General features: G+C 44.7%; 1 protein-coding gene across 8 annotated transcripts in view; it reads right to left on the minus strand.

Annotated features, from left to right (window-relative positions):
* Positions 1–22,164, minus strand: part of GREB1 (growth regulating estrogen receptor binding 1) — a 159,738-nt gene that overhangs the window by 82,967 nt on the left and 54,607 nt on the right. For 4 of the 8 annotated variants that reach the window (XR_004273708.1, XM_032294103.1, XM_032294097.1 and 1 more), the window contains exons 1-2: positions 13,689–15,526; positions 646–822 (exon numbers count right to left, since the gene is read on the minus strand). Coding sequence is in view for 7 of the 8 variants with exons in the window: in XM_032294103.1 (XP_032149994.1) it covers positions 646–802 (157 nt within the window). In the remaining variant the exon portion in view is untranslated. The other 4 variants (XM_032294101.1, XM_032294102.1, XM_032294099.1 and 1 more) reach the window with 4 other exon arrangements.

The following is a 22,164-nucleotide window of genomic DNA, read 5'->3' on the forward strand; positions in this document are numbered from 1 at the left end:
GGGTAACTTCAAGTCAAAGACATCAACTTAAAAAAAGAACTTCCATAACAGTTATCTCATACTACGGATCGCTGAAGGATTACTTCTGACATGAAAACACATGGCTATTTAAAAAAAATCATTTCATTCTCTGCATAATTAAGTAAACTCTAAAAAGTCATCCCCATACCTGAAGAGAATTTAATTACTTATTCTTGGCATATATTAAATTTATAAGGGTCTGCTTTTGGGTTTTAAAAGTTTCTAAGAGCTCTCATACCTATTACTTTGCAAAGATATAGCCACGAATCACAGGACAAAGAGAAGGAATATATTGCTGAGGGTCAAAAGTATGTTAAAATTTGCTTTTCCAAGTGAAAATGTCAAACCTTCTAATAAGAGTGTAAGTAACAACTGATTGAGAACAATTTGTGCTCTTCCTTTCTCCTACTGATTCAATGAATAATTTCATTTCTTGCAACTTTATGGCTGAAACTTATTTATATTTTAGCCAAAGTAAGAACTTGTGCACATTTTTTTTCTAATAATTCTTTTCTGCTAGATTCAATGTTTTTTACATAAACAAAAGAGTTTCAAGTTCTGGTGCAAACATTAACTGCGTACAATAAAAGAAATATACAAATAAAAGCAATGTGCGTCTCCTACCTTCTAGTGCGGCAAGTTGCTGCTCAGCTTCCAAGTACAGCTGGGAGAAGATGGGCCTGGGCACCAGATTGTTGGACCGCAGGGATGCCTCGATGGAATTGTGCAGGACCTCTTCAAAGCGTGTCGTCTTCAGCTGTCCAGCGTAAGAATTTCCCATCTTCAAGAGGATGGAGTCTTCTGTTTAAAATGGCATCTCAGATTCAGTGCAAAAGCCTGACTCCGCACAAGGTTAGAAGGTGAAACCGCTGCAACGAGGAAGGGCCGTGTGACCTCCGCTCAGCAGAGAGGAGAGGGCGGCCGTCCTCAGCTGCAGCTACTGCCAGGCAATTACAGGAAGTTATATAAGTAACAGCTTTCTCTAATTTAGCACTCAGCAGAGCCCGACACCTTTCAGAGTATTTCACTCGGAGCTGCCTCTTGCTATCCCCAGGTTTCACAGGACTCCCACTTTTCCCAGAGATGCGGTCCTACCCCTGAGAGTTCCCAGATGGATGACGTTTCATTTTCCATGACCTGCAGACAAACGGCCCTTCGACACTCTTGTAAGTGACAGCCACTGAGCAATCTACCACAACCAGTCCCCAGATTTGAGGATTAGAAGAGCCAGCCTCCCCCCAACCCCCACCCCCGCCTTTCCAGGAGATAAGCTGGCAGGTCTCCCATCATTGCCTTTGCTGGTAAAAGGCCGATTAGTCTCATTCTTCTTTTAAAATGTTTTTTAATCTACTAAATGTTTCCATGATTCAAGTAGTACAGAATTACATCTGGAAAACCTGGAAATCACAGTGGAGTGAGAAAACGAAGAAAATCACTGATACTTCTATCCCACAAGAGATTTATTTTCTATCCCCGCCAAAATTACAGAGAACCACTGTGATGTTTTTTCTACAGCAGCTTGAGATATAATTCATTTACCTCACCACTTAGACAACTCAATGGTTTTTCGTATATTCAGTGTTATGCAACTATCCTATGATCAATTTCAGAACGCTTTCATCACCCCGAAAGGAGACCCCAGACCCATCACTCTGCACCCCTCCAACCCCTCTAGCTGGAAGCAACAATTTATTTTCTGTTTCTATAGATTTGCTCATTCTGGACACTTTGTATAAGTGGAATCATTCAGTATGAGGTCTTTTGTGACTGGCTTCTAGCTAACATTAGCACAATATTTCTAAGATTCATCTGTGTTTTGCATGAATCAATACTTGGTTCCCACTGATGTATTTTGTTGTATTGTTTTAGACATCTTTTCAGAACTTGTGGGTGGGAAGGGATGGGAGATTGTATTCACATGATTATAATCATTTTATAATACACGTTTTTATTTTTTTTTCCTTGACGTAGGCATTTTGCTCAACCCTCTTGCAAATGTTTTTTGAATAATTTTAATGGCCGTTTCCATCAAGTGAAAATGCTGATATTTGTTCAGACAGTTTTCTCTGATCATACATATGATTAAATTTCTATTTTTAGTCCTTCCCAAGAACAGGCATTTAAATGTGTATATGTCTCTGATGTTTTCCATTTATTTTCTATTTCATTACATTTAGCTATTTTTCTGTTTTATTTCCTTTTGCTTTAATTTGTTGTGCTTTTTCTAAACTTTTCAATATAGTTACTTTATCATCATCTTTATTTTTCACCTTCATTAACAACGAAGACATTGAAGGCTACACATTATCCTCCGGGCGCCTCTTTTGCTATGGTACAAGGTTTAGTATGAAGTGTTCTCCTTTTCATTTCTTTCTAGACAGTTTATAATTTCCCTCTGATTCCCTCTTTGATCCATTAATTATACAGGAGTGTGTGTTTAATTAGTAAATAGTCAAGACGGTAGCTGGGGGGAGGGGAGTTCAGCTTCATATTATTTACCAGTTTTTAAAAGATTATAATCCAGACTGTGGTCTTTAGAAACTCTACTTTTGAAAACTTGTTAAGGGTTTCTTTTTGCCATAGTCCTGCTGGAGTTTTACAGATATAAGAAAAGACATTCGTCAACTCTTCAAGGGATGAAAGGAAATCGATCAGATTATTCAACAGTTCTATATCCTTGTATGTCTCTTGTCTACCATCCTGTTCATCTTTAAAGAGCATTCAACTTACAAAATGGCACGATGCACCGGCACTGAAATGACCACAGAATGGCAGTTTCCTGCCTTCACCTACACCAGCCAGGCAAGATCTCCCACCCACTCCAACTCGGAACATATGTAATAAATTCCCCTGGTCATTGTTCGGTTGGTGGCAGAGTAGCTTCAAGATGTCATCCTTGGAAAAACCCTGCAAGAGCTGTTTTCCCTCTTGAACGTATAATAACTGCTATAGTCACGTTGATTTCCTGCCCCTATTGTAAGGAAGATTCAGCCTTTCCTCGTCCAACTAAAAGTAAATGGAAAGCATTAACCACTTCCTGCTTGTGGCAATAACTCTTGACCACAGGGCCCCTTGGTCAGCCTCTGCCGATAGCCTGGGGAAATGAGCTGGGGGAGGATTGCTTGGAGAATTAGCCCCAACAAAAAGAAAGTGCACCTGAAAGAGAGGTCAGCCGCTGCAGGAGTAACCTAACAGGAGAGAGAGCAGAAGAGGCTGCAGGGTCCTCTCGTCTGCTTTTTTGACTGCGGGGTTACCAGCCGAAGCTGGGGACACCTGCATTATTCTCAACTCAGGTTGGTGTGATTAAAGCTGCTGCCAACTAATAACACCCCAAATGCCTTCTATTTCCACAGCATCTTTGTCTACAGAGCTTAAGGCACACAGGAAGCAGCCTTAAGTCGGACTCATTTTACATGGAGCCCCTGCAGAATCACGTCCTCTGATGGAAAGAACACATCGAGGCATCCAGACCATCCCTGCCCAAGGTCCTGTTCAGCTCACCTGACAGCTGATTGGCACCCAGAAGACACCAGCAGCAAAGGGGGACATCTAGGCCTGATGTGGACAGGGTGATAAAGGGGAAGTCGGAAAAGTAATATTCATTGTCCAGCCACTGCATGCAAGGCACCGGGCAGGCGGCCATGGGAGAGGAATGATGAAGCCCATTTTATAAATGATACATTTGAATCTAGAGATGCAGAGCCTGCAGAAACGCTTGCTGGGAAAAAAAAAAAAAAAAAAAAGTCGAATGGAGGAAAGATGGAGAAAGAGAGAAGTTTAAAAAAAAAAAAACATGGCATAGCAAAGTGGGGTTTTTGTTTTTTGTTGTTTTTTTTTAAACAAGATCTCATTTTGTTGCCCAGGCTGGAGTGAGTGCAGTGGCATGATCTCGGTTCTGCAACCTCTGATCCTCCCACCTCAGCCTCCCAAGTAGCTGGCCCCACAGACACATGCCATCATGTCTAGCTAATTTTCACATTCTTTGTAGAGACGGGGTTTCGCCGTGTTGCCCAGGCTGCTCTCAAACTCCTGGGATCAAGAGAACTCCCAAAGCAATGGGACCACAGGCGTGAATGAGCCGTCATGCCCGGTCAGTAAAGTTTTCATGCTCACAAAATTAAAACTTTATAGCCCTAGCAAACATCAAAGTTTTAATGTCTAGAAGCAAAGAGTGAAAGAGAAAATACCACTCCCTATCTAATGACGAGTTTACATCACAACAATAAGTATATGCCACTAAAGAAGCATGTGGAGTCATTACAACAGCGTTAAAACCCGTGGCTCTTTTTGTTATTCCATTGTGACCACAACCTAATAGTGTGGGGACTCCCTAGATAGCATGGCAGTGCTCTACCTTACAGACAGGCCCTGACTGGTGGGTGAGGAAGGTTCGGGCCAGACCAGCCCTGCTGTGGAGGCACATCTGGAGTTCTTTAACCCACTGGAATCCTGCATTTGACCAGTGAAGACCTAAAGACCCAGACAGAGAAGAGTCTAGTTCAGGGTCAAACACTAAAGTTTCAGTTCTTCCAAATGCCACATGGGGCGAAGACAACACCTACAAAAGGCCTCCTTGGGCTGGTCCTTCTTTCCCTGGCCTGGCCCTGACCACTCGCTCTCTGTCCATGGTCTCTTGCTAGACCTCTGCTGCAGTTATACTAGTCTGCAAACTAACTGTGGGATTTCTTCCACACCCGAACACATCACATCCACTGCCCGCATTCCAAGGCCTGGACCAGTTTCTCTCAAGGCTGATGTGTGATGCTCTGAACACACCAGAATCTGAAGCAGTGCCCATCAGGGCAGTGAAGGTGGTCGAACACAGCCTTTACATTAATGCACCAAAGCCTGGCTGTACTAGTCTGTAAAGAGAATACACAACCCCACACAAAGTGATTTAATTACTGGGCCTTTGTGTTCTCATCTATAAAACGGGCACTTAGAAAACAGGATTGCTCATTATGGAGAGTAAGAGAGACAGAGTGTAGTCAGTACATGATCATTAATTTCTAATTAAATCTGAGTATTCACAGGAAAAGAATTTCAGATGATAAATGACGAGTGACAAAAAAGTACTATTGTCCATAAGTGCTACAACTTAAAAGTGGGGAGAAATCAGTGAGAATTTGGGTTGTCGATGGGGCTGGTCCTGGAAGCAGGGCAGTAGGAATGAGTAGAATATTTTCTGGAAAAAAATAAGAACAGCATTTGAGGAATGGGCAGGAAAGTGTGAAAGCATGAAAACTCCAAGGACGCAGACATATTCCACAAAAAGAAATAAGTGGCCAGGTGCAGTGGCTCATGCCTGTAATCCTGGCACTTTGAGAGGCCAGGGCAGGTGGATCACGAGGTCGGGAGTTCGAGACAAGCCTAACCAACATGGTGAAACCCCGTCTCTACTAAAAATACAAAAATTAGCTGGGCATGGTGGTGCACGCCTGTAATCCCAGCTACTCAGGAGGATGAGGCGGGAGAATTGCTTGAACCTGGGAGGTGGAGGTTGCAGTGAGCCGAGATCATGCCACTGCACTCCAGTCTGGGTGACAGTGTGACTCCATCTTAAAAAAAAAGAAAAGGCCGGGCGCGGTAGCTCACACCTGTAATCCCAGCACTTTGGGAGGCCGAGGCGGGTGGATCACGAGGTCAAGAGATCGAGACCATCCTGGTCAACGTGGTGAAACCTCGTCTCTACTAAAAAAAATACAAAAAATTAGCTGGGCATGGTGGCGCGTGCTTGTAATCCCAGCTACTCAGGAGGCTGAGGCAGGAGAATTGCCTGAACCCAGGAGGCGGAGGTTGCGGTGAGCCGAGATTGTGCCATTGCACTCCAGCCTGGGTAACAAGAGCGAAACTCCGTCTCAAAAAAAAAAGAAAAAGGAATCATCTGCCTAAGAGTAAATTGTTTACAAGATGACATAGTGACAGAACGACAAAAACTAAGGGCAAAAATTAGACACTGTATAGGCAACAGACACTCCCTGGAGCCACAGAACTAGGAATTGACGATAGTAAAGGTAATGTTTTAGGCAGGTCAATCAAACAGAAATGACTGGGATAAAATTGGAAGGAAGACCTCCAGGCAGAAGGCCAGGTGAACACTCTTTCAATAGGACCTTTGATATCTGTTTAAGAGTGAAGCACAAAAAGTTGCTTGGAAACTCTGTACATGGAGATGCAACTGGCTGCCTGGTGGGCTTCATGGGAGGCGATCAGATGTAGGTTTGTTTCACCAAATCAACCTCGAACATAGCTCCACCTCAGCTCAAATCCCAGAACAATACCTACTTCCACTGGCCCTTCTGAATCCAGATGCACCCATGGGCTTGACCAGATGAAGCCAACTGACCCAGGTCAGTCTGAAGTGCCAATGGTGAGCCATCGCAACGAGCTATTGTCTTCCCATGGCACTGCTAAATTTAACTGTGACCTTTAGAGGACTCGGGGAGAAAAAGAATTTTTAGGCTGAGTTGAAGTTCCATCAGAATATGTGCAGGGCAGAAGCTTCAAGGAAGATAAGGAACTATTAGAGGCAGGAACAAAGAAAGAGGAGGCTTCTGGTGAAATGAGACTAATGGAGAACAGGCATCATTTCTAATCCCTTCAAACCTCACTAAAAGGACAGTGAAGGAGTGTGCAGGTATAAACACACAAAGACAAAGAAACAGGAGAGAAAATCACAGCAGACAAGATATGCCAACAAAAGCAGATTCAAAGCAGAGGAGAAGAAGAGCTAGACTTGGAAAACGTCAGAACTAAAGCCCAGTCCTGAATTGGGTGAGGGATCCTGAGAAGCAAACCAATTCAAATGCACAGAACCCAGGGAAGGCTTAGGAATTCCAGGCAACAAGGTGAAAAGTAGGGCTAAAGAATGGGGGGCAGGGGACTCCCTCTCCCTTCCCAGGCAGCCACTTCTCCTTCTCTGCAGAAGTCTGGAAGCGTACTCAGGACAAATTAAACCAAAGAGAATCTGGACCCTTGGACACAGCTGGCAGCAAGTATGAGATGCAGGGGTGAATACAGGGGAACTGACTCAAATGATGCAACGTGCCTTCTCTCATTCCTTGTCTCCCATTTGGCTCCCCTAAAATGCAGTCAGGCTTAAGGAGGGACAGATATTGAAAACTGGGGGTACTCTCAATGTAACAGATTCATATCTAATCACCTGTGAGGCCCAGCAGTCAACCAGCAACTTTTTCTTTTTTTTTTTTTTTTTGAGACAGAGTTTCACTCTTGTTTCCCAGGCTGGAGTGCAATGGCATGATCTCGGCTCACTGCAACCTTTGCCTGCCAGGTTTAAGTGATTCTCTTGCCTCATTCCCCGAATAGCTGGGATTACAGGTACCTGCCACCTTGCCCAGCTAATTTTTGTATTTTTAGCAGAGATAGGGTTTCACCACATTGTCTAGGCTGGTCTCGAACTCCTGACCTCAGTTGATCCACCTGCCTCAGCCTCCAAAAATGTTGGGATTACAGGCATGAGCCACCGCACCTGGCCAACCAGCAACTTTCTTTGCTTAACTTAAAAATAGGGAGACATCCAAAGATCATCAGCATCACAAGGCTTTTGAGAAAATCCTTAAACATAAAAAATAGACATTATCTTGCAGTAAAACAAACAAACAAAAAAAGGTAGACATTAAAAGAAACAAAGAGACAAAAGAGAAGCAACAAAAACCACAAAGAAAACACATCTACCACAGCTAATATCTTCAGAGGGATAACATATCCACAAAACAAGAACAGAATGCTATAAAAAGTAAACATGCAGAAAACAAGAAGGAATTCTTAAAAACTGTTTAAATGATAACAGAAATTTAAACTTCAGTAGAAGGGCTACAAGGCAAAGTTGAAGAATGGAAAAAAGTAGAAAATTAAAATGATTTTGTTATTGCATAACAGGACAATTATAGTACTAAGCAGAAAATTTTTTGGTAGTTTTCAATGTCATTTTCCTACCATATTATTTCCAAAATGAGAGAGAAATAGCTACTCTCGGCCACACTGAAGGCTACTCTGAAACATTTCATTAATGTGGCTCCTATTTACACATTTAATCATTCTCTTTTTTTCATCTTAAAGTAAGAAAATTAAGATGTTAGCTAGGAAAGGACTTAACAGATACTGAATATCCACAAAGAGAAAACATTTTAATGTTTCCTTTTAATGTCTTTATTCTATTAGAAAATAAACTTTTTGGGGGTTCCTAGGGGGAAAAAGACAACTGGAAGATCAATCCATGAGGAGTTCTAGAAGAATAAAAAAAGAAAAAGGAGAAAATGATATTCCCAAAGAATATTTTTCAGAGCTGAAAAACATATATTTCCAGATTTAAAGGAACCATCAAGAGCCAAGCACAACAAATGAAAAGGGTATACATGAAGGCATCATCCATTAAATTTTAGAACCCTGGAGGTAAACAGAGGTAAAGACACAACAGGTCACATTCAGGAGCTTTAAATAATCAGGATGACTTTGGATTTCTCAGCAGCAATACTGGACCCTAGGAAATAATGAAATAATGCCCTGAAATTTTTGAGGGAAAATTATTTCCTACCTAGCATTCTATACCCAACCAAAATAATAAAGTGAGAGTAGAGTAAAGCCATTTTCAGAAATGCAAAATCTCAAAACAATGTATCTCCCAAGTTCACTTTCTCAAGAAGCTACTTGGAAGTGCTGTAAATTAAGTTTTGTGAAGCCAGGGGGCCAGGATGGGGGATCCAACAGAAGACAGAGAGGGGAACTCACGAGGTGATGATGAGAACAGCTAAACGAGCCACACTGGAACAGGGACAGATGGCTCCAGGAGGGAAGTCTCCAAGAAGCAAACTGGGTAACAGATTTGATTATCCAGTGTGTTCAATTATATTGAAAGGAGTTTTCAAGTTCTATCAGAATACGGGGATGTATTATTGACAGGTTCATAAAAATTTAAACCAAAAAAAGAGAATTAGTAGCTGCAGGAAAAACAAGATGTACAATGACTGAAATGTTAGTTACATGCACTGTAAGTCTATGGTGAGTGCTGATTCAACCAAAGTTTTGATGTAACTATTTTGGAAGAATAAGAAAGGGAAGGGCATATGTATGTGTATGTATCTGGATACGTGCATGTGTGTGCACAAGTGTTTAGGTATATGCACGTGTGTGCACATGTCTGGGTGTGTGCATGTGAGAATGTGTGTTTTTTGTTTTTGGAGACAGGGTCTTGCTCTGTTGTCCAGCCGTAGTGCAGTAGTGCAGTCAGAGCTCACTGTAGCCTCAAACTCCTGAGCTCAAGCAATCCTCCCACCTCAGCCTCCTGAGTAGCTGGGACTACAGGAACATGCCACCATATCCAGATAACTTTTTTTTTTTTTTTGTAAAGACAGGGGTCTTGCTAGGTTGCCCAGGCTGGTCTCAAACTCCTGGGCTCCAGCAATTCTACTGCCTCAGCCTCCCAAAGCACTTAGATTACAGGAGTGAGCCACTGCACCTGGCTAAGAGTATGTTCTTGAGACAGAGGGAAAGAGGTATAAATGAGAAAGCTCAATTCTCATATTCCACAGTAAGAATGAAAAGATAGCCTTGACACAAACAGTAAATTGCAACGCCAGTTATTTGCAAATAAAGAGTTAATTCCAGAGGGGGGATAAAAGGAAAGAATTTAGAAATGGTTGCCTCTAGGAAGCAGGAATTGGGGTAGAAATGGGTTTTTCATTTTTGTTTTTCATTTTAACGTTTTAGACTATGCACATATTCATATGTATTGAAAAAAGATGGCTACGTTTAAAAAATAAATGAAAGGCAGGCAAGAATAGAATACTGGCATTACAAGGAATCTCAGTAGAAGAGCAACTGAGGATCGTGGTAGTCTGCAGACCAGAATCAAAGGAAGGATACCTGTGAAGAATTATCCCATTTAATCCTGGCAACAACCCTGTCTGAAAGTTACTTCTCTCCCCACTTTTATCCTATATGAAGAAACTAAGAAAGTAGGACTTGGAAAGCTTGGATCTGTCTGAAGACACATAGCTAATGCCTGGTCTGGAATTAAAAGCCAGTCTCCAAAGAATCTCTTCCATGAAAAGTAGTGTTAAGAAATTTAAACTAGCACCTGTAATCCCAACGCTTTGGGAGGCTGAGACAGGCAGATCACTTAAGGTGAGGAGCTCGACACCAGCCTGGCCAACATGGTGAAACTCCATCTCTACTAAAAATCCAAAAAAACAGCCAGGCGTGGTGGCATGCCTGTAATCCTAGCTACACCTGAGGCTGAGGTAGGAGACTGACTTGAGCCTGGGAGGCGGAGGTTGCAGTGAGCCAAGATCGAGCCATTGCACTCCAGCCTGGGTGACAGAGTGAGAAGCTATTTCAAAAAAAAGTTTAAACTAGCAGAATGTAAAATTCTCAGACATCCACATTTCAGAGTTATAAATCTGTATTATCATTATCTTCTGGTGCCTTTTCTAGTAGTGGCAAGATTTTATAGAAATCTTTTTACTTCCTGATTTTATAGAAAGTTAAGGCATTCCTCTAAAGTTCTAAAGGATAGCACTGGAGACCCAGCCTAAAAAGGCCAAGCCTGCATTCACCTGACAAGTGAGACGTCCTCTTGGGCAGAGCAGGGCCTTCATTATCCTGGGAGCCAAGAAAGTCCTGCAGTTATTTCCGGAACAGGTTCTACCTATTCCTCCAGAAGCACATGAGAAAGTTTGTAAGGCTTCTAATGTTACAGCACTGTATCGCAAGCGAGCGCATAAAAAAAATCAAAACTTCAGTGTATATACGATTTATCTATTCACTTCAATTAGTTATGTATTTTATAATGCAAATAAAATATACTGTGGTCCAAGCATGTATAAACCACATATAAGCATATAAAAACATGTGGTCCATGTTCTTATAAATCTGTAAGGACATATGTTATATACATATATATTATGTAGGTGTGAATTAATTTATTGAAAGAGGGAGTATGAATGGAAGAAGAAGAAAACCAATATTTCTTTCCTATGTGCCAGGAAATTTTCTTCCAACAGCCCAATGGCAAAAGTCTTACCGTGCTGGTTTTGAAGAGGGAGGGATGGGGCATGGGATAGAAAAGCATTCTTGGTCTTCACATCTTTATTATGTTCTTTAGGAACACAAACCCCAAACATCTCAAGGAATAATTAATAGCCGCTATCTGTCAGGACCACTTTGTGCAGAGGTTTTTCTGGTTTTCCATTTGTAATTTTACCTCATCTTCAGCACAGTCCTAAAACTCAGGTAACACGGTTCTCATTTTATACATTGGGAAACTGAGGCTGGGTAACATTCAAGTGACTTGTCCAAGGTCACACATTTGGAACAATTTTAGAATGTCCACGGATGGCCCTCAGTATGCTTCATTGAAAGCAAAGATTCATTGAAAAGATTAATCCCTTTTCCTTCAGAAAAGGATGCATTTTTTTAAAGTTGCTTTTTTGAAGTGGTGTTCGCTTGTCCAGCCTTGCTCAAAACGCCGGGTTAGAAGAAGGATTGCCTTAGGTTGTTCTGTAATGGTGCTCTGCCAAAAGGGACGCTGCCTTGACAAAAGAATAAACACTTAGCCTCATCTAAAAAGACATATTTCTAGCCAGACAAAACGGAGAGCATTCTAAGAATGTGGCCTCCTCCCGTCCCCTGCGTGGAGGTGAACAGGCAGGCGGAGGGACGGGCAGGTGGAGGGGAGGACAGACGGGCGGTCAGCGTTTGTTCCTCCACCTGCACCCTCAGCACCCGTGGGCCCTTCCCTGGGGATGAGAGCAGGAGCCTCTGGCTCCTGCCCATTCCAAGAAAAACATTCTTGCCCTGGCCTCTCCTTAGAGTGACCCCTCCCCTCCTCTCCCCTCCTTAGAACAGAACATCCAAAGGTTGGACCACAGGTGAAAAATGTATTTCTCTTAAAAGGCTATCAGACTAGAAGGGTTAGGCATCCAACTAAAATCAGGGTCCACATGATCTCCCTGCTCCTCTCGGAGCTCCACCTTTCACCAGTCAAGCAATGAGGTAACTCTGTCTAAATGCAGCCTCCATCTGTCAACAGCAGCGCTGGGTCCCGGAACGGGCTGGGACTCACTTCTGAAGATAGCGCACAGCTCTGGGTGCTCCTAGGTGCTGCACACTCGTCATTTGCTCAGAAAAATAAAGTCATGTACGTTGGCTTGTACATTAGACATTCTAAAACTGTTCCAAATGTGTGACCTTGGACAAGTCACTTGAATGTCACCCAGCCTCAGTTTCCTAATGTGTAAAATGAGAACCATGTTACCCGAGTTTCACAGCCTCCCTGTGCTGTGCACTCCTCAGACCCAGCTCCTCCCCACTCCCCAGCCCATTCACAGACAGGCATCAACACCCATTTCTTCACACCGCCCAGTAGCACACATCAGGGGTTCAAACCCTGCGCATGTACATGGCCACTGAGGCCCAGGGCGTGCCGAGAACACAGTGCTCTTCGGGTCCCAGTTGCAACATCCAGTTAGATCAAAACCAGCAGGACTCAGAGAGGGCCTAGCAGGTCCCTTCAAGTTATAAGATAACAAACCTCTCATTATCATTGGACTTCATCAACATCAAAAAATTCTTGGGAAAAAAACTTGGGGTTTGCAAAGTGTTCATAATCTGTCTGCTATAGTGGTAAAAGCATGCACTTTTCAATAACACCACCGGGGGCTTGATTCATGGTTATGCTGCTTTCAAGCTGTGTGACCTTGGGCAAGTTACCTAACCTCTCTGAATCTCCATTTCCTCTTTTATAAAATGGAGCTACTAAGAACCACCTACAGGGCTGTAGTGAGGACTAAATTAACATGTAGGGCAGTTGGCATAAAATAGATGTTAATAAGTTCCAGTTTTGTCTCTAAAATTGGAATTAACTGCCCACTGAAGAAATAGGCTGAGGTCCTGTCTGAAAGCATTCGGATTAGAATTTAAAGCCCCAGGTGCACCAAATAAACAGGGGCCAGAGGAGAGCTTTCCCTATAGGTATCGAAGTACAAGATGTGCACATCTGTTCCTTCATGGACGTACCGCTGCCCCAACGCCTGTGTCTGTTCCCTCGTCGGTTTACATTTAAGCCAAAATCAACTGCTCCCTCTTCTGCCCTCCCCCCGCCCCAGCACTTTGCTCATACTGTACCTTCACTGGGCTCTAATTCCAATTTTTTTAATTCTAATTTCTAAATGTTAACCAGAGACTTAAGTCTTAATCTTGGCTTAATTTTATTCACTGTCACAGAACAGTTTCCTGAATGGAATTCATTAAACTTCTGGCTTCCTTAGGAGTACGCCTATTGAAATGTGACTCTCTGAGTAGATATTACATCATTTAGTCTCTTATCCCCACTTCTGCTAGCTTCCCAACTAAACTTTGACAGCAGGGACTATTCCAGTCACCTCTTTGCTTCCCATGGTGCCCGGGACACTGCACGTCCCCAGAAAACAACCCCTAAAAAGGGAGCGTAGAAGAGGAAGACCATGTGTTTAAGGTTACAGCTAGGACTGTAAAGAAATAGACTTGAGGTCCTGTCTGAAAGCATTCGGATTAGAATTTAAAGCCCCAGGTGCACCAAACAAACGCATCTGAGGCTTTAATTTAGGCCCCTGGAATGCCCCCGTTAGAATTCCAGAAAATTAGCTCACTCCCGCTGCTCCAGGTATTACCTGAACTCACTTGGTTGTTTTCTGCTCCAAACAAAGCCAGAAGGGCCAGAGGAGAGCTTTTCCTATGAGCATCAAAGGACGAGGTGTGCGCGTCTGTTCTTCCTTGGTGAGCACACTGCCTCTCCACCGCTCTGCCGCCCGTGTCTGGTCCCTCTTCAGTTTACATTTAAGCCAAAATCAACTGCTCCTCCTTCTGCCCTCTCCCCGCCCCAGCCCTTTGCTCATACTGTACCTTCATTGGGCTCTGGGTTTGTTCTCCCTGAGGCCACAGACAGTGTGTCAGTGTCTATGTCTCCTCCAGGGACTGAGTTGCCAAATGTAGCAAGGAAGCTCACCCATCTCACCTCTTCCCCTTATTCCTCCCTGAGCCCAGAACAGCTTCTTACAGGAGAGCGGATCTGTAAAGGAGCGGCCGTTGACTCTGCCAGTGATCCTAGGCTGCTGGAGATCCTGCTCCACCACCACCCAGGCCACCCCCGGATCCAAGAGCACACGCAGCTGGGGCCTTCAGGGTCTAGGGACTCAAGGACAGGGAGCCAGGTCTGCCCCAAGCCACACATTGACAGCTTCTGGCCTGTTCTATGCCTGTCCTGTGAGAAGCAAAGAACTTTCCTCTTCTAGAATCCTGATTTTGCCTTAAACTAAGGTAAATGCTTACATAATCCAAATTGGATCCTTGGCAGAAATATTTAATTCCCGCCTGGAGCTAAGGGTGAAACTGAAATAGACACAGCTCCTGTCCTGAAGAACCTCACAGAGACACAGGAAGTGCAGGTCAGCAGGTAACAATGTTAAGTAGAAGAGATGCAGGTAAGAAGGCCTGGAGGGAAACACAGAAGGGAATGGAAAATTCTACCAGGCCAGTCTCAGCAGGCCTCATGGAAGGATCAGTCGTCAAAGATGATTACAGGTTTGCTGGCTGAAAAGAAGGGGCATTCCAGGCAGAAGGTATACAAGGCACCGGCTTGACCCAGGGCTTAGACACCTATTGTGTGCCTGGGTAACACAGGTCCTTGCAGCATGACGTGTACACAGGGACAGCGGGTAGGAAGGCAATGAGGGGGCCGTTCAGCCTAAACCCTGCTAAGGTGTTTGAAATTAACCCTGTCAACCCACCAAAGGAGTTAAGCAGGGCTGATGAGGCTGTGTTTGAGAGATTCCTGCGGCTTCCTAAGGAAGGCTTCTAGGAGGATACTGCAATAAACCAGGACTCAAAGAGGACTGAAGCCTACATCTGTGCGGGGTGGGCGGCAGGAGGAGCCTGGCTGACCTCAGGCTTCGGAAAGAGGCGGAGGCGTGGTGGTCTCGCTGTAATAGAGAAGCGTAGTGCATGGGGGTCTGGAGAGAGCTGCGAGGTCAGGACGAAGCGTTCCACTCCTCACGGCCTCCCCTCGCTTGCCATCCACTCACCCGCAAATGCCCACAGAGCCCGCCTGGGCACAGCCGCACTCGGTGTGACACCCTCTCCTCCAGAAAGAACCATGGCAGTGAAGGGAGAGCCATGCTCTGGAGTCAAGTCTATAAGAGCGAAACCCCAACCGGGCTTCCTGCCCGGCCTCCCTTTCCCTTCCCTTTTTGCCTCACTGCCTCCATTCTGAATCACATCCAAACCCTCCAACCTGGGGTTCCATCTCCTTCGGGGAGATGGCCTTCTAGAATCCTACCAACCTGGCCCTTCAGTGCCACTACCCTGGCCAGCCACAGGGACATGACCCCACCCCAACCTCACCAGAACACCCCAAATTCCAGACACCATTGACCCATGCTCCCTCCTCTTCCAACTTCCCTGCAACCAAATTCTAACTGGAAGAACTCCCCCGTCAACACACAAGCATGGCGACTTACTTCCGGTGAGTCCGAAGTTTGAGAAAACAAGTCTAGAAAAAGGCAATACCCTCAGGACTGCGTTCTCACGCTGTCTAATTTCCAAAGCCCTGGAAGAATGGGAATGGTGGGCAATAGTCAGCCCCCAATATATGACATGGCAATAAACGCATTGAGACTGCAGGAAGGTATCCTATAAACTCTTTGACAGTCCTTCTGGCAGGAAGCAAGGCATCATTCTCATGTAGATTTCTCCGATTTTCCCAGAGGAACTCATAAACTCCACAGGTGTCACTCACTGAAGGGAGAAAAGCCGGGCGGACTCAGGCTGCCTGGCCCACAGCCCCAGCCCAGCCTCAAGCTGCTCTGACATCTGTGCACAGAAGGTCAGAGAATGTTTCTTTGGAGAACGTCTTGAAGTGCTCTCAAATACAACTACAAAGCCATCAGCTATGTCCCCTCCAAGTGCAGTAAGAACTGAATGGAAGACAAGGACCTTCAGAATAAAGCCAGGGAAGCAGAAACCTGAAAAACCCCTCAGAAACCAACCAGGCCGGGACCAAGAAGGGTTTTGAATCACTTTAGCCTATCATTCGTAAGAACACAAACTAATTATCTGCAACCCCTTTTGATACCATTTCAAACAATGAAAATAAGGACGCCCATTGGTTAAGTGGATTGCCTGGGTTTACTGCTCCCTGCACCTTATCAAAGGCCAGTGCTTTGCTATTATTCTGCTAAACACAGGCTCCAGCTGTCTTCATAACAAGTCAACACAAAGCAGTCCAACCCCCAAAGCAGGTGCTCGCTTGCAAAGTCAAATAAACAGTACCTTATAAAAAGCTGGTCAATCAGGCACTCCACAGACCAACCAGCCAAGAGCAGCCTAAGCCCGGTAGAGGTGGAAAGTGTGCAGGGACTCCCACCTCCTGGGCTTTGCCTTTGATCTGCGCCTGGGGAAGGAGGAGGATTCGTGGGGCGCGCGCGTAATGCCCTGCTCTGCAGAGCCTGGCTCGGGTCGGCCTGACACCCGGCAGGGAGAGGCAGCCGAGCCAGCCAGGGGAATGGTTTCAGAGCTAGTATCTGCTCCCAGAGCTACAACAACAACCAAAAAAAAAATCAGCAGTAGCCCTTCCAACTGGAGCTTCATCTGCCTGGTGCCTGCTGGGTCCAATGGCAAATGCCACCGTTTCATGTCTTCTTAGCCATGAAGTGTTCTCTTGGGTCACAGTGCTCTCCACACAGGTACATACCAATCTGTCTAACCACCAGCAGTTAAACTGATTCTTTTTAAACTACATGGAAGTTTGTGTCCTTGGAGTGGAGCCACAGTACGCTGTGCAGAGAACAAAGGGTCAGGAGAAGAACGCGAGCTTGCAGTGGAAGACAGTCAGCTGGCATCCTGGCTTGCCTCCGAAGGACTACAGGTAGTGCTGACCTAAGCCACGTAAGTAAAAGCACATGCCCCTTAAAATAACTGCTGTGAATACCACGGAACAGACCCCAACAACAAAGACTCCCTTGAGAGTCCCAGGATGACATATTCTTACACTTCTTTCATTTAAACCATTGCTACCACTATAGAAAACACCAGCTGGCTGGGCACAATGGTTCACACCTGTAATCCCAGCACCGTGGGAGGCTGAGGTGAGAGGATTGCTTGAGCCCAGGAAACCAGCCTGGGCAACATAATGAGACCACATCTTTACAAAAAATAAAAATTAGCTGGGTGTGGTGGTGCATGCCTGAAGTCCCAGCTGCTTAAAAGGTTGAGTTGGGAAGATTGTTTGAGCCTAGGAAGCAGATGATGCAGTGAGCTGTGATGGCGCCACTGCACTCTAGCCTGGAAGACAGAGCGAAATCCTGTCAAAAAAGAAAAGAAAAAAGGGAAGAGAAAGAGAAAAAGAAAGAGGAACAGGAGGGAGGGAAGGAAGGAGGGAGGGAGGGAGGAAAGAAACATGAGCTCCTGTCCAAAGCTCTCTTTACATCCCTGTTGCAATTGACTATTACAAATCCAGGACTCCTGATCAAATTCCAATTCAAAGAGGAAAGAAAATAAATCATGAGAGCCCTCTCCAACTGCGCTAATACCTTTAACTCTGCTTTTTCTCTTCTTGCTAGGATCACTGATTTCCTGCAAGAGTGACTTCAATATGACCCAGGGGGTTCAAGGTCATTTATCTTTTGTGACAAAGGCTAAAGAGGTGGATTACTCCTGTTGGTGCCCCAGTCAGCAAGGAGAGTTCCCAGCTGTTCCTGGGCTCAGTCCTCAAAAGTATCAGGCGCTAGAGCATAGAACCTGTGTGATGGGCTTGTTTGTTCCCAGGCTGGGCAGGGCCTCCCTAGAAAGGGCCGTGAGACCCCACCCATCCCTGCACCTTCATTGCCAGGCAGGAGTGGCACCCCAGGGGGTTCTGCCAGAGCGAGTATTTGCAGCTCTGAAATGCTCATCAGGGAGGCACACTGGGCTGTGTATATGGGCACCCTGTGTAACGGTGGGAAACTAGAAATTAAGGAAATACCCAACAAGAAATGCATGCTTAACACAGCCCGCAATATCCACAGGCATAAAAGCTATGTGCATAAAGAGTTTGTAAATGACGCAAACATGCTTATGATCTAACACTCAGCAAGATACATTTACTGTATAGAAAGATAGGTGGATCCTGCAGATAATTTTAAGTTCTTAAATATGATATCATATATATTAAAATACATATGTGTTAAAATAGAATATATTATTTATTATATTTTTAGAGAAGCGGAGAAAGAGTTTAAGCAGTCGAGTTTTTTAAGATGGTGAGCTCTGGATACAGGTTTGGGTTTGAATCTTCATTTATTGTATATTAGACCTTGAGCAAGTTACTTAACCTTTATATGCCTCCATTTCCCTAACCTGAAAAATGAGAAAAGTACTGGCTTCTTAGAGTTGTGTGGATTTAATAATTACTATGTATAGGGTGCTTAGACCGGTGCCGGGCACATATATAATAGTACACACACCAGGATAACTAACAATTATTACCACTACTAAGCTTGCAACCTGTAAATAAATTAATTAAATATGTAAAAGGGACTGAAAGAAAATATCAGCTGGGCATGGTGGCTCACGCCTGTTATCCCAGCACTTTGGGAGGCCAAGGCAGGCAAATCACCTGAGGTCAGGAGTTCAAGACCAGCCTGGCCAACATGGTGAACCCCCATCTCTACTAAAAAAAATACGAAAATTAGCCAGGCATGGTGGCAGGCACCTGTAATCTCAGTTACTTGGGAGGCTGAGGCAGGAGAATCTCTTGAACCCAGGAGGAGGAGGTTGCAGTGAGCCATGATACCACCACTGCACTCCAGCCTGGGTGACAGGGCAGAAATTCCATCTCAAAAAAAAAAAAATTTCTATGGTACTTGCCTCTAAGTAAAAGAATTTAAGAGTTTTTGTTTTTTTTTAAATGCTTCTTTTATCTGTGTCGTAAATTGCTAACTTTTAAAACAGATGTAACATTATTATAAGGAGAAAATTAGCAAAGTTTGCCTTCATTAGGTCTGAATTGCAATAACTTTGAACCAACTGTGCTTTCCCATTACCATCAAAAATAGGCTTTTGATGTGAAAATAGCATTGAGGTACCTGAAGAGGAGAGAGCTCACCTCCAGCGTTAACTCCGTCTGCTGTGGCTGTGCGGCTGTCTTCTCAGTTTAAATCTGCAATTCTTTGCTCAATGCCAATATATCTTCTTGCCATAAATCTCTTTGTTCTGTTCCATACAGAATGTTCCTCTGCCCCTGGCCAAATCCTCTTCACATTAAACACGACAATCCTAGCTACAGTTTGGCATTTTTTGCCGTTTTCTCTTTTTAGCCACAAAGGCTAGAAGTGATTACTTTCAAAAAGCAGAAAAGTCTCTACCTATCCAATAAAATGCTCTAGAAACCATGATAACCACCATTAATAAATAAATATGGCTTGGATTTTACAAAACGTTTCCCTGAGAGGTTTCCAGATGACTAGAGAAGACAAAGCTTTACTGGGACAAACCGTGTGGGGTTGGTGCTGCCCCGCTGCCTGGTTGCTGACTGCCTGAGGCACAAGCAGCATCTCTGGGTCCTGTCACACCTCTGACTCTTTGCATGTGTTGTGTTCCTCCTGCCTGGAAAGCCCTTCCTCCTCATTCATCACATGAACTCCTACTCATCCCTCAAGACCCAGTTCAAGCATCTCATTTATTGTGTGGTGGTCCTGGCCACCCGAAACTGAGCTGGGCATTCTCTTTGTGTCCCTACCACTCCCGTGTAGACTCCAGGCTTGTGGGGGTCTCCCAAGACCATGGTTATCTGTGTGCTTCCCTCTCTCCCCTGCTGCCTGGAGTCCCCATGAGAGCAGAGAGCACGGAGATGTACGGCCTAGGCCAATCCCAGTGCCTGGGAAACAGAAGGTATCTGATAAGTCTACTTGCAGGGTGGTGTTTGCATTTTACAGGGGAAAAAAAGAGTTCAGAGTAGCAAGAAGAAAGAATATGAACGCTTCCGACATCCACATCCAGGCAACATGTAGACAGCCTAGAGATTTAGTGGACACAGCCAGGAAGTGGGGAAGATAAAACAAACAATGTAGACGGGGCTAATGCAACCTTTTTCTATACTCTTGAAAACCCAAGGACCCCAAACCCTCCCATCCAGTTAAAGATTTTCCTCAGCCTCTCCCCTTGAATCATTGAATCCTAGACTATCAGACCTAGAAGTAACCAAAGAACTCAATCAGTGTATTTCAATCAACAAACACCTTGTCTCTCTTTTATTTATTTATGAGACAGAGTCTCATTCTTTCACCAGGCTGGAGTGCAGTGGTGGGATCTCAGCTCACTGCCTCTCGGGTTCAAGTGATTCTCCTGCCTCAGCCTCCCAAGTAGCTGGGACTACAGGCACGCACCATTATGCCCAGCTAATTTTTGTATTTTTAGTAGAGACGGAGTTTCATCATGTTGGCCAGGATGGTCTCGATCTCTTGATCTCGTGATCTGCCCGCCTCAGCCTCCAAGAGTGCTGGGATTACAGGTGGGCGCCGCCGCGCCCGGCCTATCTTTTAAGTATCATTCTGTGTGCTAGGCACTGGAAACATAAAGAATAGAGGAAAAGTCCTTTCCTTGTAAAAATGCTGTTTAATGGAAACAGAAATTTAGATTACGGTATGAGAATTAACTTCCAATTAAACATGGTAACTGACCCTTCCTGAGATGATCTTCAAAAGATACTGAGTTTAAATAAGTAAATAAATAAATAAGTAAGTGGGGTGAGGTATTTTAAGCCACAGCGATGAAAAAATGGAAAGGAGGCCATCAGCTAACGAGAGGTTAGGTTTCATAAACTTCCAGAAGCCAGACTAGAGAGGGAATGTGAGCTGATATGGGAGATGGGCGCGTACCTGGGGGAACCAACTGGCCCTGAGGAAATCCAGACACTCAGACATGCCAGACAAGCACTAGGAGGAGAGACACTGGGACCAGGTGACTTCTGTGACATGCCATCTACAGAGCAGCTGGCCCCTCCACCTCCCAACCCCAGGGACAGATGCAGACCCCCCAGGAGCCAGGCGTTCACCCCAGGCAAAAAATACAGAAAGCTCTTCTGATAGAAAATGAAACCAACAAGAACTAGAGCCACTCACACACAGTCTGGCATTTAGAGGCCTCCAGAATGCCAGCCAATTCGGTCCTGAGCACCCCAAAAGCAACACCTGCCAGACACCAGCGCCATCTGTGGACACGACACTCCCCGTCGACCTTCTCTGCCTCATTCTTAAACACACAGGAAAATCCAAGGGTCACGTGGCACTTAAAGAAGAAAACATGAAAACAACATCTGGGAGAACAAACGGAAGAAAAGACACCAAAGCAATCAGATAAAAACCAGGGATATGTGAAGAAGAAACCCTCCCCCCCCCCCCCCGCCCCCACCCAGCTACTATCCTCAGGAAGATCGAAGGCCACACTCTGTTTCCCACTGACTCAAAAACCACACAAGAGGAGCCTTCACAGGTGAGCCTGTTGATCTGGCCTTACTGTTGAGGGACCTGTGAGTAAACTGAAGAGTTTTGCAGAAAGGCTGGAGGTAGGAAAACCACACACTTCCCACTTCAGCACACAGGGTCAGCAAGAGCTGCAGTTATGTTTCCATAGACAGTGAGTTCAGCTATAACGCTTGCTTTCAAACTGCAAATCTGCACAGACAGATTGATTACAGAACAGTTTGAATACCTTGCGAGTTTTGTGTGTGCTTGGTGATCTCCTCTGCAAGAGACACAAAAGTAAATTCAGAAAAATGGTACCCAACTGAACCCAGCTGCTTGGAAATACACAAAAGGCACACACACCAGCCTCCAGCAGCTACCAGCTATCTCCAGTCACCTCGCATGTTAAAAGCCATGTCCTTCCACACGTGATGTCAGAACTTTCCGTAGGATTCCAGGTCTCTGTCCTTCCTCCGCTTCACGGGCTCTCACGAGCCACAACCCTGCCACCGAAAAAACTTCATTTCATTTGCCTTTGTGCTTGGAGGGAAAATTCCATCTCTCCTGCAGTATTCATGAATCTCTTAGCCATTCATCATGCATAAAACGCTGCTGCCCTTTTTGTTAGGTTTTCATCTTTTTAAAAAATGTG

This window comes from Sapajus apella, unplaced genomic scaffold (genome assembly GCF_009761245.1).
Source record: "Sapajus apella isolate SASKATOON/1434 unplaced genomic scaffold, GSC_monkey_1.0 scaffold31, whole genome shotgun sequence".
Taxonomy (NCBI): Eukaryota; Metazoa; Chordata; class Mammalia; order Primates; family Cebidae; genus Sapajus; species Sapajus apella.